General features: G+C 40.5%; 1 protein-coding gene across 2 annotated transcripts in view; it reads right to left on the bottom strand.

Annotated features, from left to right (window-relative positions):
* Positions 1 to 2,079: 2,079 nt before the first annotated feature.
* FBXL17 (F-box and leucine rich repeat protein 17) overlaps positions 2,080 to 19,944 on the bottom strand; it is a 487,356-nt gene continuing 469,491 nt past the window's right edge. Inside the window, exons 1-2 of one of the 2 annotated variants that reach the window (XR_005832382.1) lie at positions 10,071 to 10,617; positions 4,868 to 5,006 (exon numbers count right to left, since the gene is read on the bottom strand). Coding sequence is in view for 1 of the 2 variants with exons in the window: in XM_008704919.2 (XP_008703141.2) it covers positions 4,866 to 5,006 (141 nt within the window). In the remaining variant the exon portion in view is untranslated. Of the gene's footprint in view, positions 5,007 to 10,070; positions 10,618 to 19,944 lie in introns of those variants that run through there. The other variant, XM_008704919.2, reaches the window with a different exon arrangement.

Raw genomic sequence — 19,944 nt, 5'->3', positions numbered from 1 at the left:
TTGTTGGGGCGCCTGGGTGGCACAGCGGTTGGGCGTCTGCCTTCGGCTCAGGGCGTGATCCCTGCGTTATGGGATCGAGCCCCACATCGGGCTCTTCTGCTATGAGCCTGCTTCTTCCTCTCCCACTCCCCCTGCTTGTGTTCCCTCTCTCGCTGGCTGTCTCTCTGTCTAATAAATAAATAAAATCTTTAAAAAAACAAACAAACAACCAAATAGACTGTATTGCTAAATGAGATGGTAATACAATAAATTTTCTAGGAGAAAACAAACAAATAAATAAAAATACAAAGAAGCAATACAATCTATGCAAATAGTGTAGATTCAGGTACTAAACCAGGTGAATGGTAGCTGGTGGCTATTAATTTTCAAGAAAACCTTAAAAAAGAAAACAACAAAAACCCCCAAACCCATGAATAGCCAAGGCTGAAAATGACAATTTTCCTTACTGTTTATGTCTTCAATTTGTGTTTTATTTTAGTTCACTATTTGTAAAAGGGTAATTGCTTTTTGGGATTCTGCCTTTATGTGAGATGAACTTTTGATTTGCCTCCCTATTATTCACTGGCCCGAAGTTTTGTGCACATTCTCTAGGCTACAGTGAACAATATAGTCTCCCATATTTTGTTAGTTTCCGAGCTTCTCTAGAGATAGAAGTTTTCACAGGCATCAGAATCAGCCAGGAGGGGTGATTTTCTAAAACACAGATTGTATGGCCTTTGTCACAGCCACTCAATTCTGCTGTTGTAGCATAAAAGCAGCCAAGGACAATACATAAACAAGTGCGTGCAAGATACAAACAAGTTGTATTCCAATAAAACTTTACAAAAATACGCATCAGGCCATGTTTGGCCTGGGGCCATAGTTTCCTGACCCCTGCTCTAGATTGAGGTTCTTACTATGTTCCTGGTCACAAAAGGTTTCTTTTGCTTTCCTGCAGGCACATCTAGTCATTTAAAAGGGTTTAAGAATATTTTACTGAAGAGTTTCAGATGTTACATAGCAGAAAATCTTTTAGGATCTTCATTCTAGCATATGGAAAGAAATAGAAGTCCTGCATTTAAATTTCAACTTGTTGAAAGAATTTAGGGCAAGACTTTCCTAAGTGGAAATGATCTTTCCTACAAGTCTAGTCTCTTGAGTAGCCAATGAAGAGTTTATGGTTAGCCCTTATTTTTCTGTCGAGGCTTTTCCTACCCCCTGTGCCTACAGAACACATACTCGTCTGCTTGACTTGGTTACCTCAAACACCCTGAACTTGCCTTGCTGTCTCATTCCCTCAGGCCTTTGCACATATTTTTCCATCTTCCAGGTTGCTCTCTCTTCCCTCCCCACAGTAAGTTTGGTAAATTCCTGCTACTCCTTCAACCCTCATTAAAAGTACCTCTTCTGTGAAGCTCTTCCTTCCCAAAGCTGCTACTGTATCTTATGTGTTCTAATTACACCCATTATTACACCTATTGTACTGCACTGCTATTGCTAGTTTTCAAGAATGTCTCTTTTCTAGGCTAGGAGAAACCTGAGGATGGCGATGAGTTTTATTTATCACTAAATGGCCAGTGCCTGGTACATATTTTTTTCTCAATACATGTATATATTTGTTTTTGAAAAGTTGAATAAATGGCTAAGCAAATGAATGAGTCTTTAGGGAACGGGATTTTATTTTTTTAAAGATTTACTTATTTATTTATTAGACAGAGAGAGACAGCCAGTGAGAGAGGGAACACAAGCAGGGGGAGTGGGAGAGGAAGAAGCAGGCTCCCAGCGGAGGAGCCTGATGTGGGGCTCGATCCGGGAACGCCGGGATCACACCCTGAGCCCAAGGCAGACGCGTAACGACTGAGCCACCCAGGCGCCCCTAGGGAATGGGATTTTAAACAAACCACTTGCTTAAGGTTTTAATCTAATTTCAGTAATCACTGACCAAATTAGAACCTCCTAAACCCAGGCTTGTTTATTATTCTGGTTAGTCCGACTTACGTAGTCAGTAGTGAAACACACAAGGACACGGACGACTTCGTGCATCACACCCAACCAGCATCAGGGAGGCCATTTGTTGTCTTTAAAATAAAACAAAAGACGCAGTGTTTTGTTTCTCTTTTATTGCAACCCATTGCAAGGTCAAAAGATTCACGGAAATATAGAAACTACAAACTGGGTGAATTTCCTTTATCCACTCAAAAAGACATTAAAGACAAAGGACCAGAATTTTTCACTACAGCAATATATTTCATAGTCTTTATTCTGAAAATACTGTTGACATTTTGGAGAGGATAAAAAGCCCTGCATTAAACGTGTTCACATATATTTATGACATTCTAAGCAAAACAAGAAACTCTATATTGCCCAGAAATCATTGTAAGCCTCATTTCAAAGCATCTAATGAGAACACATTCAACAACCATCACAGGATCACTCAAGGTGATGCTTTTTTTTTTTTTCCTGGTTGTTTTTTTGAGATTAATGCTTTGAGGCTGGATATGATATTTCTACAGATTTCTACAAATATACCGAAGCAGTTTTCCAGGTTATGTTGCATCAGGCTTTCTGGATTAGTCAACATTTTAAAGAATAAGTGCAAGTCGCCCACCCCACCCCACCCCCCAAGCTAAAGCATGTTATAGTGCTGTATTTTAGATTCAAACAATGCAACATTAAAAAAAATCAATTATACACTTCTGAAACCGTTTGATAACCGAACTGTAACACTTTAAAGATTATTACAACTTTGAACTGAAATGGCACCATCTGTATCATCAATGGCTCTCCCTTCTTTTGTCTTTTTTAACTATTTAAAATATAGTGTGACATATATAAAAATTAAACTTTTGCTTATTCACTCAAGCTACTATTACTATACATAGTGTCTTATAAATTAGTTTTGGATTAAAAACCAGTTAAAATATTGTGAATTAAAATATTTTTCAGTGGTGGGGAAATGAATATGAAAACAATACCACTTGATGTGCAAGAACTTTTTTATTAATAATAAACAGGTTTTTTTTCTTACACAAATTTTATCCCTTTCAAATTAAATTAGTAACCTATTTAGTGATGGAAAAAATACCCTTGGTACTTACTAACTAGATTTTCTTAACTGATTGGGATTAAAAGCAAAAAAACATGCCACATCAGAAACATGTTGACATAATCAAAGGAAACCGTGTTTACAAAAGAGGAATCATTATAAATAAGTGAATGGTATTTGAATGTAAAGCTATATTTTGTTTCTTACAGCTAGTATCATTTTAGTCATTTTGGGACTTACTGAAAGTGAAACTCAAACCTTAGTATATCTGTTAAAGACCAAAAAAACAGTTACGTCCATGTTGGGGAAGAATAAATAGCAAACTCACAAGGCGGGGTTTTGTATCTAGCTCTACTGTGAAAGATAATCACTCTTTAGCTTAAAAAGGCTCCCTGCTGTCTTGATTATAAATCTAGACACAGGAAAGTTTACTTGAGCCTGAGTCCCTACTATGAATTAATTGTGAAGATGTGTGAAATCAAAACATATATTCATTTACTGATAGATATTGTCTTAACTGAAAGCTGGCAATCTTTAAACAAAAAAATGCTTATTTCTGACGAGTGTAAACAGAATCTTAATGAAAAGATTTTCTAATTTTGCCTCTTAACTCATACATTTACCAGCAATAGATCTTTGTAGTAGCACAAGAACTATTCAAAAATAACATGCATATATCCAAAAAACCTGTTCTAAAGCCCAAAGCAAAGCAAAAAAAAAAAAAAAAAGAAGAAGAAGAAGAAGAAGAAATTAATAGAAAGATTGTCTACTTATATCTCACTCATTAATCTTCTATTCACGTGACTACCTCCAAATCTCAGGAATATACTTTCATAATTACCAAAATTAACAAAAATAATTAAATGATCTGTAGGTTTGTTTTGTTTTAAATAACTGCACACTATTAATTACACTGGTGCCTTTAATGTGGATAATGCTAAGGTTAGCTCCAAATATCATTAAAATATACCCGGACCAGTTACTATCCATGAAATAAAAGCTAATACAATGTTAACATAAAACTTAACTAAAATACTCAGGACTCAACAGAACACATTTGCAGAATAATGAATAATTAACTTTTGTGAGCTGTGGCCAGGGGACTTCAGATTGTTGCCTCCATAGAAAAACGTCAGAGAAGGCTTTGTTTTCTCTAGTTCCTACCTCACCTAGAGATCTCAAGTCAGCCCCCTGTGGATGTACTGAGGCAGAGCCACAGTGGATGACATGTTCCCTCAGTGACCTGAGGAAGGCCCCTCTGTCAGGAAACGATCTAGAAAGAAACTGCCCTGGAGTTTGGGTACACATGCACGTGTCCACGTATACGAGGGGGTGTGAGAACATATGTGTGTGTATGTGCCTGAAATTTTGCAAAGTACTGGTTTCCTGGTTTCTAATTAGTGCAACATCACTTCTGGTCTGGTCATCATCAGGAGAAGCGCACAATTCTATCCCATCAAAAGAGAAGGCACATGCCTTCATGTTGCGGCATCTTCAAGAGGCAGTAATTAGAAGCTCAAAATAAAAGACCAAAGATTTTTGGTTTTACAGTAAAAAATTTTTTTTCTTTAGAGAAATAAGCTTTTGAACTTAAAAACTAAGGGGTCTGTGGCTTTCGAAATCTTTAATTTTTAAGGAAAAAAAAAAACCAGCTCACCTGGGAACAAATAGCAGTTGCGCTTATGCTATGCAGTATGCAAACAAGACACAAATATACACACTGGGGTACACCCGTAGACATGAAACAGTTAAAACCTTTCCAAGGGATCACTCATCCCAGATCTCCAATTCCTCTCCACCTGCTGAATGATCCGAGTGGACGTACGCACGAGCAGGGGTGTTAGGAGGAGGCGGCAGACATATTGGGGGTCCAGCCCATCTGATAGGCTCTCTCCAAGGTCCTCTTGCAGTCCTGCAACACGGTGCTGAAGGTGATGTGGGGGTACTGCTGCACCAGCTGCTCCACTGTCACTTCATTGACCTGCAACCACAGAAGAGCCGCCGTCACACACAGGGACCGCTGAAACCACCTGCTGCCCATGTTCTCTGGTGTGCTAATGGTGGCACCAGGAACCCTCACGTCATTCCTTCTCAGCAGCCCGAGAAAGCATTTTACAAGATACGTGTTCCTTTTGTCTGATCTTCCTGATGTCCTACGTACTGGCATTCACCCTTGGGGATTTTTAAAGAAGACATACGATATCAAGAAATCAAATGTGTTTTCTAGAAGCATGAATGATAGTGACTTACTGAGATCTTAACAATGCCCATTGAAAAGCTAGTGCTTGGGAGGAGAGGCAAGCAGTAAGATAGCATTCTTATGTACCTCTGACTTCATCATCGACCTGACAGCTTTTTCAGGACAAAACTGTAGATTGGTAGAGAAGATCCACAGGATTCCAGATAGAAGTGTTGGGGAAAATGTTTATTTTTCTTTCCTTTAAATGTTAAGGTATTGCAAACTTTAAGTCCCTTTGTGAAAAGGGCTGAAATGTGAGGAATCAATAATTAAAACATACATGGCTGGCAGGTCAGGGATGGCCCCGACAGACCTTAACCATCAAAGATACCACCTTGATTCTTGATTAGACAAGGCAATCAGACAGTCCTAATTAAAACTAACACCTTTACAATTGCTGTGCTGTGAAGGGATTAATTTGTCAATTATTTTTAAGCTGATTGCAGTTCATATCACAGAAGAAGACAGCTTCCTTCATCCTTTAGATAAATAAATGATTAACCTAAGAACCACAACTTTTAGGTAGTTTTATTTAAAACCTTTATCGAACACTTGGGCATTTTCAAATACATCAATATTTCATTTATACTGAGTAAGCTGGTCTAAAAGAAGGTGCTTATAATACACAATTTTGTGCTCCCTCTTCATGTCTGTCCATTATCGAAAAAGATCAGGACCACCAGGAAAAACCTAAAACAACATCAAACCCTTGCTGTTTGCTTTGAAAGCCTGCTTAGAAGTATGATGACCATGACATTCAGTCATCTGCACTTTTCTGAAATAACATGATGTTTCCTGAGTGATTTAGAAAACTATGTTATATATTATCTTTTTTTTAAATTGAGAATTGATATTCCAACATTGCATTGATGATACTTAATCTGTCAGAATACCACTCTATTCAAGCCTTGCTTGTATTTAAATCAACTTTCATTCCAAATTCAATCAAACCATGTAGTTCTTTTTTGTGATACAGATACAGCGTACAACATTGTTTTCAAAAACAAGAAGAAAATAATTTTAAATAAAAAGGAAAAACTGATAAACAAATTAGAGTTGAGAATATGAACTGATGGCCCTAAGAGGATTTTTATGCAGTATTTTTAATTTTTTAATTTAAATTTATGCTCTAAGTCTTGCTTGAATTGAGGCAGCTTAGAACAAAACACTGAGAAGGTCAGGCACCATCTAGCCCTGTCTACCTCTCTAGAATTTTTGATATTCCAGTCACTTGACTTAATTTCAGATCATCAAACTGTCCAAGTTTCTTCTGACCTCAGGGTCTTTGCACATGCTATTCTCTTTCCTGGAATACTTTTTAACCCAGTTTCCCCTAAAAACCCCTTCCTTATGCCTACTTGCTAATCATTTTTCAGTTCTTAGCGTCAGTGTCATTTCCCCAGGAAACTTTGATCACTGCCCTATCCTTGCTCCCCTCCCTAAGCTAGGTAAGGTTTCCAGGTTATTTATTCTTTTAACATTGTCCACTTTGCCTTCAAAACACTTATAAAGTTAGTTTATAATTGCTTCATTTAATATCTACTTCTCCTGCTCCAATGTACAACCCATAAGAGCCGGGATCGTTTTTGTATCCCTAAGTCAGGCCTAGTGATTAGTGAATGAATGATAAAATAAATACCAAATGACAAATAAAAAACAGAAACTCAAAGCAAGGCAAAGCCATACACTCAACATACTAATCACAAAGATCAATGATTCCCCAAGGAATTCCTATTTGGCTCAGAAATTCCCTCCTTCAGGAAGTCTTCCCTAAGCAAGCCTATCTCCCAGAGAGGTTGGGTTAGGTACCCCCTTCCCTGTGCACCTGTGGTGGGCACCCTGCATGGTTTTTCTTTTACTTAAGCACTCTAATATTGCAATCATCTCTTTACTTGCCTGTCCCTTCCACCTGAACAGAAGCCTCTGGGGACGAGGGGACTGCCTTTTACCTTTAAGGCTATCAAGCTGTGCACAACGCAGGGAAGAAACATGGCAACTGTGGTTCACATCATGGACTTCAGAGTTAACCAGAAACAGGTCAGAACCCTGGTTTCACTTTATTTCTTCAAGATTTAGTTTCCTCAACTGTACACACAAGATAAAAGTACTTAAGTCATCGGATTGTTATAAGGATTAAGTGTAATGATATGCTTAACATTGTGACTGACTTAAATAGGTCCCCAAATGGTAGCTCTTGTTATTACAGCAGGCACTCAATAAATGGTTATTAAGTGAATGAATTAATTAGCGATATGTTACGGTGACCAATTCTCTATAGTGATGCTCAACATTGTTCAATTTCTGAGATATTTCAGAAATAAGCTCTGATAACATTAGTTGTAGCGTTCAAAATAAAATAATCACAGGGCAAGAAATAACCTTTAAACATACCTCATAGACAAGCAGAGTCCATTATATCTTATTGTTCTCTGGGGGAGATTCCAGAGTTTTCATTAATGAAACAGCCCAGGTTTTAAATATCTATTTTCAGAAAATCCCCTGTTTTCTTTACATGATGTTCCCCATTCTGCTGTTAGGTTACCTTCCTCCCTCCGGCCATCAACAAACCCATTAAGGATTCAGGTCTCATTAAGAAAGAACCGAAGTCATTTGGTCAGAGAGGATGCCCAGAAAATCTACATTTCATTGCAAGTGGCCCAAGCCACTTGGTATTCAAGGAACAACTACCTGAGAACAGATGACGAAAGAATGGAGAAGAGAAGACATTTAAACCCACCCTATGGGGGTGTCTTCTGTGCTGTGTCTTTTCTAATGGACACATGGGCGTGTATAAAGTCCTACACCTAGGGCTGACAGGCAGTTTGTTTTGGAGATTCAATGTTTAAAAACAGAAAATATCTCATGTGATAACTGTTTTGCAGGAAGAGAGATACAATTCACCTTAAGCGAACTTGATACTTGAAGATAAATTTATGAAGTACATCAATGAGGGGATAATTGTTCACTTGGTAAAGTCTTTCATGGTCAGGTTAAGTTATTTTCTCAGCTCCCCCAATGTCTTTTATATATCCTTTGATCTACCAAAATTCAATTTACCCATTACTGTTGCATTAAGTAAGGTCTACCTGTACCTGGGAATACACAGTGTATTAGCTCTCTGGCTTTCTCACAGGTTATGAGCAAGAATAGACAGTAACTTGGCTTCATGTGGCTGTATGAAAAACAGAACAAGTAATCCTCTGTGGATATAACATGTCTTCTAAGCAATCTTTTTGCTAACTGTGCTCTGTAAATTCTAGAAAACAAAGCAGAGGGGAAAATGCAAATATTCCATTTTAGAGCTTTGTTGGGCAGAAGCTATTCAGGGGAAATACACGTGTTCCCACTAGGGAAGGTTCTATCTTTTACTTATAGTGTCTCCTGGCGATATGGTGTGACAAATTTTATACTAAAGTTATTTTCATTTATTCCTCAGAAGTACAAATTATGCTCACCTCTTTGTATAGAATCCATAAGCACTTTGGTGCCTTAGAGAAAGAGTTCGGTGTAAGACACCAGGAGGGTCCAAATCATTTTAAATCGTTACGCCTACATACACATTTCTGCAGACATTTTGTCATGCACAACTCCACTCGCTAGAATGAAAAGAACCATTCTCTGTTCCAACTCATAAAATGTGTGTAATATAAAAAAGGAACATAGATGAATTTTTTTAAATTTCCCCATGATCCCTGGTTTTCTGTATTCAATTTCTTTTCCTCTTGCTGAAAACTATCAATGGCAACTCCTATATTACACAGGAGATTTGAAAAATGCAGCCTATCTTCCTAAAGAAATATGCAGTGGTATCATTTGAAGAAATTACTGTGATTAAAGGGAAGAAAGTATGTACCACAGGTTTTTTTTTTTAAATATAAGAAAGATTGGATTTTATAGTTCTCTCCAAAGACTGCATAACCATAATTTACATTTTCAAACTTATTATAACTCTTTTCAAGGTAGTAGCAATTTGTCTGGTATTTTAATCTATTTTGAGTTAACATCTATTAGCACTTTTTGAAAATGTGAGGTAAATTGCTATGCTAATTAAGGTAAATCACACCATAGTTTCATTCTATTGCTGCTGCTACTATGGAAGGGTGAGGAGAGAACCCTTAGAGCTTCTTAGATTCAGCTGAACTAATTTATCTAGACCATCACACCGCTGTTCCACCCCCTTATCAATACTTTCCCAGAAAGTTCCACCCTAAGTGTAAACCCAAGCCTGAACTATCTCCCCAATGATACCTATGGCTCAAAAAATACTATTTCTGATAAAATTTGCTGAAGAAGCCATTTATATTATGTGATTCTTATTTCCGCTTTGCCTTACATTTTAAAATAGGACATATTTCTTCTAAGAGGGAAATATCTGACACCTGAGTATATTAAAATCACACTTATGAATATAATAAAAGACTTAAAATCACTTTTTTCTAAATGGAGAAAGTTTCCCTGAAAAAGTGACCACTACTGAAAATACCAATACCAATAACATGTATTGTATTATTGCTAGACTGTAAGTTCCTTAACAGCAAAGGGTATTTGAGTCATCCCTTTATTTTCAGTCCTATGCACGCTGCCTGCTGTATTCTCACCCCATTAGATTATGAGCTCAAGAGACAGGAGTTTTTGTTGGTTTTGTTCACTGCCGAATCCCTACCACCTATAGATGCCTAGCACCTAGTAACGACTCAATAAATATTTGCTGGCTCAATTAATGTAGTAGTCATTCAATGAATAGGTATTGAGTAAACACAGAAGCACCAATTAGTACTGCACCAGACATTGTGGAGGTAAGCTCACCTTGTTCCCAGACTGTTCCAGCTACAGTGGTAGCAGTCTCTAAAGTCTTGACATTACGGCGGCCCCAGACTCCTTTCGTCCTTTGAAGCTCATACCCAAGGTGATTCTTTGTGCTACTCTCCTTTCCAAGTGACATCATCAGGTGCCTCTTTCCAGATATCCCTGGGGTTTCCAACTATTTTGCACAGCTCCACACGAAAGGAGCTCATGATGGTGGTTCAGCCGTTTTTGTTGGGTCATGCTGCTGTCAGGCAGTACTCAGGAAATGCCCAAGCTATGCTTCAGTTAAGTGATGGCAGCCTTCCTTCCTGGAGATCAGTGACATACTACACTGGCTGGATAACACTGAGAACGATGTGAATGGTCACAAGATATGAGCTGGTTTCCAAAATTTTGCAAAAACTACATGGTTCAGAAGATTTAATGCTTCTGCTTACAGCATCAGCACCCTGCTCAGCGTGGTGGACCCAGGAGGGCCCCACAGAAGATTCTGAAATTTTGTGACATTTAAGGTCGCTTCTCATGTCACAGTTATCTGGTGGCAGAAAGGGAACTGTGGGCAGATCTCCTGACTCAAAACAATTCTACCTCCTGTAATTTCTTGGGCTTCGGGACTTCTACCTACCTTCACTGCTACCTGGGGGCAAATGGCAGTCTAAGGAGCTTTTTGTTGTTGGTTTTGTCATCATAGTGGGGTTTGGCATTTGTTGCTCCAGACAGCATGAAAGTAATACCGTGACTCAGAGTACAGTCCCAGACAAGGCAAAATTCTTCAACACAAACTGTCCCATGCTGTCGCTGAGAAACACTGTACTCATCAGAATTAGGTACTCGTGCGGCAGGGGATAAGTCAAACACATTTCCACTCTTCAACATGGCTTATACTTTGGCAAAATACTTAAACATAATTTGGTAATTTTTCATCCTAATGACCACTAGAAGCAAAACAGAAGTATGTCCCCATTCCAGTATAGAAGGAAGGCGGAAAATATTCAATGAGCATCTACTATTTTCCAGGCATATAAGCATTAATATTCCTTGTTACAGATGAATGTGGCTCAGAAAGAACTGGTATTTCACACAGGGTCACACAGCTGGCAAATGGGAGTCAGGATTTGAATCCAGGACCCCTAAATACAAATGTTCTCTGCCCTGTGCCATGTTGGCCCAGCACACAGGTAACAGTGATGTGCAGGAAGTGCCAGACTGGGGCCTAGCCCATCACCTGCCCCAGTAAAATGTTCACTGACATGCACTTTTCATCTACATGACGAGATATGATTTCAATTTACATATAAATACATTTCAAAGTCCTTTACAATTTCTTCAAAATGGCTGCTCTGTGGGAATGTAAATTGTAATGGATCTCTCTTGGCCTGGGGAATGTTCTGTTGTGGAGCCGTGGTTGTCTGAGACTTTGAAACGTGACAGAGATGTGATGATGCCGCAGGACTAATAAGGGACCCCCTGGCAGGGCACACTGCCCCGTGACATAAACAGGCATCACTTTTTCCCCCAGTCTCTGGCCCATCAAGACATTTTTCTGTGTCCCAGAGGTACAATGACACAGTCCTCTTGGAGCAGAGAAAACGGACAATCACACCAGCCACAGCAAAGCCGGAGAAGTGCTTTCTAGGGAAAGTGCAGGTTGCTGTGGACAGAGGCACCCAGCCTTCTCCAGGAGGGCGGGAAAAGGCTTTCCAAAAGAAGTGATATTTAATTGAACTTTTGAAGGACAAAGAAGCATCAGCCTGTGTACATATGTGTTAAATACACACATATTACTCAGGGAAGAAAGGAAACCCGTTCATGAGCCAAAAAAACCTCACTAATCTGCCTCTTACTTTGTAAGCTTTGTTAAGGCAATGTTTTTCCAGCTCACCTAGCAAACTCAAGGGTGTACGCGAAGTAGCTCTTGTCTCACATAGCTCTGTTCTGAGGAGAGGAGGCTGAAGAAAACGGACCCCTCTATCTGCAGGGGGGGGGGAGGTAAGGAGCCCACAGTACATCTGTGAAGGTGCTGCAAAGAGCACACTCAACTCCTCTTTTCTAATTCAGGGCTCTTGCCCTCACACCGGTCTGTCATTCTTTACAGACTCCCTGGGCAATGTCACTCACTGCTAACAGCCCCAGGGGCTGACTCCTGGCGGCCCAGAGGCAGAGTGTTGTCTGTCGGGCAATACGTCTCTGGAATCTGCTTCTCTCTGAGTTTCTTGGCTCTCCGGGAAACTGCTGGGTTATCTGTGAAACCTGGCATTCACAAGGTGTAGCAACAGTCATCGTGGACAATGCATATTCAAATGAGGCCCAACTGCTCTTTAAGCAAGTGCCCACCGGCCCCGAGATGGGCACATATCAAAATGGATAAAATGAGGGTAATGTAAATTCTAGTAATACATCAAATTTGCATGTAAATGAGATGAGTCATCTAAGTGCAGTTTAAAATATTTTAAATAGGATACTAAGAAAAGAATAAAACAGCAGATGATACATCGATTTTCCCGGGACCCTGCACAGCCAACATCATGCACCAGGCTCTCTTCGGGGATTCTATTTCCCTCCCTTTGCAGCAGGACTTCTCACGTCCCTGTTTGAGTGACATGTCACATCTTGCCATTGCTTCCCTACGTTAGAACACAGAGGTCCAGGACACCAAAACTTTGGAGCAACTTTTACACTCTCTCATCTCACCTTTCTCTTCAGCAGCAAGGCTAAGCTTCCCAGAAGTCTGGAGGATACAGCAGTAGCTCGGTAGGCACGAAGAGACTGTGGGCAGAGCCCACAATGAAGAGAAAGGGTCTTCCCCAGACTGGTGAGGGCTGTGAAAATGATTCTAGGTGTGAGCCGAAGCACCTGCTCTTTGTCTCTACAGGCAACTTCACATTCTCTTCCTTCCCTCCGCCTCCCAGTCAAACCAATGTCCGTCTCCACGAACTCCACAGTAACTCATACATAATAAATGTTCAACACGTGTTTATTGACGTGGGATGAGTTAAACTGTGTCTGCAACCAAGAACACAAACAAGAATACAGTGGATCTCAGCCCAACTGCTCACTAGAACCACCTGGGGATCTTTTAAAAGTCCCGATGCTCAGGACATATCCCAGACTAACCGTATCTGAATCTTGGAGGAGGGGGACCCAGGCACCAGCATTTTTTAAAGCCCCCCTCCCCCGGGGAGATTTCAATGTGCAGCTCAGTTTGAGACCTACTGGTCTAAAGCTTTCAACTGAAGAGCTTGTAGAGGGCACAGGTGACTTCTGCTCTTGGGAATCTGTAGGCAAGGTCTGAAGTAAGATTATTTAAAGATAACAAGTATGCACTTGCCTCCCACGTTGCCCTCTGCATTAAACTGAGTCAGGGCTTCTGGAGAAAAGAAACTGCTGTTCCTACAGCTTATTAGCCCATCTTTTTACAAATACTCATCACTACATGAAACAAAAGTTATGTTTTTTGAATGCGGTAAAAACAGACTGGTTCCCTCTCCTTCAGCATCAGTAATGGAACTCTAGTTGGGCACAGCCAGAGGAGGCCACCTCCTGACCTTCCCAAAAGCTGATGGAAGGGAAGATGCCCTTAAATGCAGTTGTCACCTGGATGTATGCAGTGCTTCCTCAAGGGACCACCCATGAGGTGGGAGGACGGGGCACACATGACTAAGTATCTGATATAATTTTAAGAAGAAAAATTGATTATCTTATTGGAGACTAAAGGCCACCTGCTAAATATGGGAATGAGCTGATTGATTCTAGGCCACCCACAATGCACTACGCTTCATGCACGCACCTCATACTACTGGCCTGAGGCCTTTAAGGATATATTTTTTTATAGAGAGAGGTAAGAAATATTACTCTTGGGTGGCAAAAAACTCATCTAAAAGTCCCAAAGCATACAAAGAGACAGATACTGAGAATGCAATGAACCTGACAGAGGCAGGCTCATAAATTCAGTCAACTTTGTCAAACGCAGTCATTCCATTTCAGAATCTGCAATGATTGGAAGTGCTATGCTCTGTCAATATCACAACAGGCCTGGCTTCATGCTGTCTCTTTTTCATGAAATGTGGGTTGCCTGTTAACACTGGCATTGCTTTCTATTCACTTGAATTAGCACAGTGAGAAAGCAGCAAAGAACCTGGGAGGATGAGGATCACAGAAACGCCTGCAGTGTTAAGTGAGAATCAGGGCTCGCCAACCTGAAGCCTCTAATTAGAGATTAGTGTGACAGGAGTCCAACAACCAGACTGTCAAAGAGAGAGAAATTAGTGACATTTTCATTCCCTGTTCCACCAAGCAATCTTCTACCAAGAAGGATGTTTCAAGTCAAGTGTAAGCTCTATGTATAGCCTTGCGTAGTCCATTCCAAAGTCACAGACCACTGGCCATGGAATTGACCTATTGCACAAATCTTCACGTTTTTTGGTATAGATTCGATGTGCAGCACATATGAGAACCAAAGCAGACCTGTGTGGGACATCAAGATGGAGAAAGCCACTTGGGGAGTCATCTGCAAAGCTCTAAATGGTTCAGCAGAAGACTGACTATTTGAGAAACACTGGGCCCTAATAAGATAATTAATGTACTCACTAACTGAGCGGTAAGTGCAACGTATTTATAGAACACATCTGGGTGTTTCTAAATTCAACTCTCAAAGTTAAGCTGAAAAACACAGTCGAGAAAGAAGACTCTCAGAACTAAAAACGTCTTTTCTTTTATGCTTAATGGCTTTCTTGATTTTGGTTTTTATTTTCTTACATAAAGCCTAGGGCAGTGGTAATCACCAGTGGACACCTAATGAAAAAATATCTTTCTAAAACGGCGGTTTCCATCAGGTTGAATTGATGGATTTGACCTGTTTCCTAAAACAAATTTATTACCAGCAAAAATGTATTCTGCATAAAAGTGATCTGTAAATCTACAGATGAGAAAACCTGAAAACAAGTGATATTTCTGGTTTTCAGAAGACAGACTCTACATAAATCAGAGCATTTTGGGGTTAGGCTTTGAAGGGCTTGGAGTCCAATCATACAGCAGATGCCTGAAGTCTGTCCATGACTGTCCTGAACCCCAGGGGCTTTTGGCTACACTCAGAATTCCCCAGCTCAGAAACTGGTATTAAATGCAAGGTATCATCTTTCTTAGTCATTTATTTCCCTCTGTCCAGACACTTCTTTCTTTTTTAAAAAATGATTTTATTTATTTGACGGAGACAGAGAGAGAGAGCACAAGCAGGGGGAGCAGCAGAGGGAGAGGGAGAAGCAGACTCCCTTGCTGAGTAGGGAGCCCAACACGAGGCTCGATCCCAGGACCCTGGGATCATGACCTGAGACGAAGGCAGATGCCCAACCGACTGAGTCACCCAGGCACCCCTCCAGACACTTCTTATAATCTATAAAACTATTAGGAGGAAATGGGACCTAATGTTTTTCAAACTTGCTTGTAGCTGTACAATATTTCTGCAAACCAAAAAAATAAAGAAACCAAATAAGTAAACTCAATAAATGAAGCAACGAAAGTGGGGCTGCCCTGGTTGAAGTTAGGTAAGGACCAGGTCCCCCGCCCACTCTGTCATTCCCAGAGACTCCTCAGAACCTCCTCAGAACCTTGGAGCTACACAGAATGCAGATGAGAAACACAATCCATCCACCCGTCCTCCAGTACATACTTGTTTAGCAACTATCATGTACCAGCCACTGTGGCAGGGTCTGGCAATACAACACAGAAAGAGAAAGCCATGGATCTTATATTCTAATGAGGAGGAGAGAGGGATGGGGACGAGGAAGGTAAGCATTCACCGTCGCAGCAAATAAGTGCTAATGTTTATTGCTTGCGTCATGTAAGGAACTTTTCACACATTCACTCATTTAATCCTCTCCACAGTTTAAGAGAGAGGTGTTATTTTTATTTACACTTCACAGATGAGGGAAGCAGTATGGGAGACGGAGATAGAAAAGCCAGGAGCATGGTGACACTGACGGCAAGAGAGAAGCATTCTCAAGAAGGAGGGCATGGTTACCACAGCGATGCAGCTGCTAGGAGATGAAGCAAATTGTGGACAGAGAAGTGGCCACTGGATGTGGTGACGAGGAAGTCACCAGTGACGCCAGAAAGAGCGGAACCAGGAGAGTGGCGGAAAACAGAACCGCAGAGGTTGAAAGAAGATGTGGGATCAAAGCAAGGATCTTTATGTACAAGAAATATACTTTGGAGTGCCATTTCTGACAATTAATTTGCAGTCTTACTGCACTATAATTGCCAGCTTGCTTGTCTGTCTCCCCCAGGAGGCTGCGGGCTCCATGGGGGTAGGAACTGTCTCATTCACTGTTTTTTCTGACCTGTCACCTACCACAATGACTGGACACAGTAAGCGACTCAACGGATAGCTCTTGAATAAACGGATAAAATAGATGATAAAAATTGGGGCAGGGGAGGGAGTTTAGGTTTCTTCTTGAAAAACTACTTGCCAAACAAAATTTTCCCTGCAAACCTGCTACTGAATGGCCGGGCCTCTTGTGCAGGCTGAGCCAGGTTTCTTCCCGAGGGGCAGTCGTCCCTCAGTCTCCTGAGCCACTGCAAGCTGTCCTGGCTTCTACTTTGTGGAATCAGGTGCTTAGGAGTTCTGGGATCTAATCTGAGCCCTGTTAAGAAATTGTTGTTACCTTTCCTATTTCTAAATTAGAAAAATATGATCCTGCAACCTAATTCTTTCATATAATTACTTAAGCCAAATCAAAGTTCCAAGGAGATTATTTACTGCAAAGCAATGACGCTCCTGGGGGCCTTCAGGAAAGCTCCAACATAACATTCTATTCACCCTACAGCATCTGGGGAACAGCAGACCCTCTCCTTCCTCCTTTCTAAAAAAAAAAAAGAAAATTTCACTATACATCAATCCTGTAACAGAAGTGAACGAAACATAAGCAGTTGCTCACAGCACATTCCCTGAAAGGGTTCCAGGGGAGATGTTGATTTTCCTGAAGAAGCAAACCAAGCAAGTCCGGCCTGGACACTGCGTGGCCATCTACCTTGGCAAGCCTTTACTCTGTTCACAAGAAAGGACTGCGACTTGCTGGTCTCTGAATTTCTTCTTCCTTTATAAGTATAATCGTTATTTAATGGGTTTTATGTATGAAAAAAATAGCTTCTATTTGTTCCTAAGAACTGCTTAGTCTTGGGGCCTAGTTTTTCTTTGTAAGATATTAGCATGTGAATTGATATTCATGGCTACGGTCTTATGAACCAGGTAGTTCATGTCATGGTTAAATATCACGTACAAGGCTCCAGACAGATATGTGTGTGTGTGTGTGTGTGTGTGTGTGTGTGTGTATATATATATATATGTATATATATATACATATATGAATAAGTAATAACAGTAGTAGTAGTTGACATTTACTGAGGGCTTACAGTGTGCGTGACATTGGGCTCAGCGCTCTGTTGCAATATCTCATTCAATCTCCGAACAACCTTATGGAGTAAATCAGATGGTGAAACTGAGGCTTTTAGAGATTAAGCTGTCCCAAATCCCACAGATAGTAAAACGAAGGAAGCAGAATTTGAAAACCCAGCAGTCTGACACCAGTGCTCACCAGTTTAACCTCTGCCATAAAGCTCCATGTTGTGTTTCTTGGCTTAATACTTAAATACAAGGAAGGCCTTTCAGGTGAATAGGACTGCAAGAAGAGGAGATGGAACATTTGGCTACTGTGAGGTTGTGAGGTAACCTCTGAATTTCAGCTGATGTGTTTTTCTGTTTCAATTACCAAGAATAATCAGGAGAGGGTTGTAAAAATGTGTTTTAAAGTGTTCCTATGTGAAAATCACCTGGAGAAACTGTTTTATCAGCAAAAGGAACAAGATGCTGATCCTTCAAGTGAAGGACTGAGGTTCAGATTTTCAAGCCCCAGCCATGCTCTCTCACCATTTTTCATCTTCCCTCTTCCNATGAGCATACGACGGTGGGCTGTCCAGGTAATGGTTATGTTGCCCAGACCCAGGATGGCACAATCGAACACAGTCAACACCACTCCTGCCTTATTAGGAGAGAATGTTTTGTTTTGTTTTTTCACTTTATTTTCTTTGATAAGGCATAAATTTTCAATTTTCAATTTTGGCTATGGGCAACCTGGATACAGCTGTGCATGCGTTGCAGGGGAGAGGAGAGTCCCTGCAGGTACACACTTTGTTTCATGGCTGAATTGCTACCAAAACAGTCCTGGACACAGGGCCCCACAAATTATTTTTCCTTTAAACTGATTTTTCCAGTTAGTTCTGTATATTAGTTACAGAGTCCTATATTATTTTCCCCATAGGGCTTTCCTGCTCCTGATTCCTAAACAAGCTGATAAAAACTCCATTTTCTCCACAGAAATATTTAGGTGGTTGAGGCTTTCTCTTACCATAATTACTTCCTGAAAAATGCAGTGGTCAATTTTTCCCTGAATATTTTTACATTAAATTGGGCACACAAAAGTTGGCCCTTGATATTTTAAGGTTGTAGATTTCTGGCTTTAAAGAGATGACTGGTTTCTATTACTTGCTTTCTGTGTTGGCTTCTCATTGATTTGATTAAATCTCTCTACCATTTAAATGAGGAACTCTGTGTGAACACAAGAATTGCTTATGACCTGAAGAAATCATTTCTTATTGAAAGAAATCATCTATTTCACTCCTCAACTAAGTACTTCAGGAATTGGAGCAGGTGAGGAGAAAGGTCTCAGCAATGGCAGTTTGATGAGAAATGAATTAATTCGATTACTTCCATGGTGTGGATCAATAATAGTCAGCCTCACAGAGGCCCCTGGCCTGAAGGCAGCTGGATAATCAATGGGATCACACAGAGGCCTCTCCTCCCCCAGCAGCCTCTCTGATCTTTTCTGGGCGGACTCTTCACGCCTGTGTAATTCTAATTTATGTCAACTAGAAATCAAAGAAATTCCAAGAGGCTTTGGTCATAGGACAGTGGGGTGGACCTTTCAAAATCTATTTATGTCTATTCCTTAAGTACTGTGGCCCCCACGACCCTCCTGGCACCTCTAGAGGCTGGGGAGAAAGAGGCTCCGGACAGAAGCTACCTGCTCCCGGCAGAGGCAGAGAAGTGGCATTAGGTAAATCGAGGTATACTTTGTGCTTCCTGTCTACAACTCTGCAGGGACATAAGAACAAATAAGCATTTTAAGCGAAATGCTTTGGCAAGAATGGCTCCCTCAATAACGCTCTTTAATGATACCCCAGACGCTGGCATTTTCAAATCAAATGAACAGTGTATAAAATTAGTTCTGCATGAAGTTAAAAAAAAAGAGAGAGAGAGTGAAAGGGATCTTTTAAAAGCTCCAGCATTTCTCCATCCAACTGCTTTTCACAAGGGTTTGGCATTTGAGAATTGCTACATTTATGATGTTATTCGCTGCTCATAATTCAGGCCCTCTGTCTCCAAACTTCTGTATTAACACACACTGCAGAGGTTCCCACCACGACATTTTATCACCGAGGTTTTCCACACCAGTCAGGCTGCCTCTGGCGAGGTCTGGTTTCTCAGCCAGTGCCACGCCACTGGGCTCCCTCCCTTCTCATCAACCCTGTTACCCCAAACATTTTTCATTAACCTTCAACATTGCATTTCCATTTGCCCTACAGCTTTCCCATGATTTTTTTTTTTTTGTCCTTTTCAGTTTTGTTCTCCATCCAAACTGCCTTGTAAGAAATGAGGAAAATATTATATTATTAGAAGAAACAGATCTATATGGAATCTAGAGTTCTATAGATTATTCTGTTCTGAAGCTGTGAAAATGATTTCTATGACCAAAGCCATCGACTGTCTATAATCGTGGAAAGCAGAGTAAACATATCGCTCTTATTAGAGTCCCGTTGGTTA

The sequence above is a fragment of the Ursus maritimus genome, unplaced genomic scaffold (assembly GCF_017311325.1).
Source record: "Ursus maritimus isolate PB19 unplaced genomic scaffold, ASM1731132v1 scaffold_5, whole genome shotgun sequence".
Taxonomy (NCBI): domain Eukaryota; kingdom Metazoa; phylum Chordata; class Mammalia; order Carnivora; family Ursidae; genus Ursus; species Ursus maritimus.
Note: the sequence above shows the minus strand (reverse complement) of the source record. Positions and strands in the feature narration are given on the sequence as shown.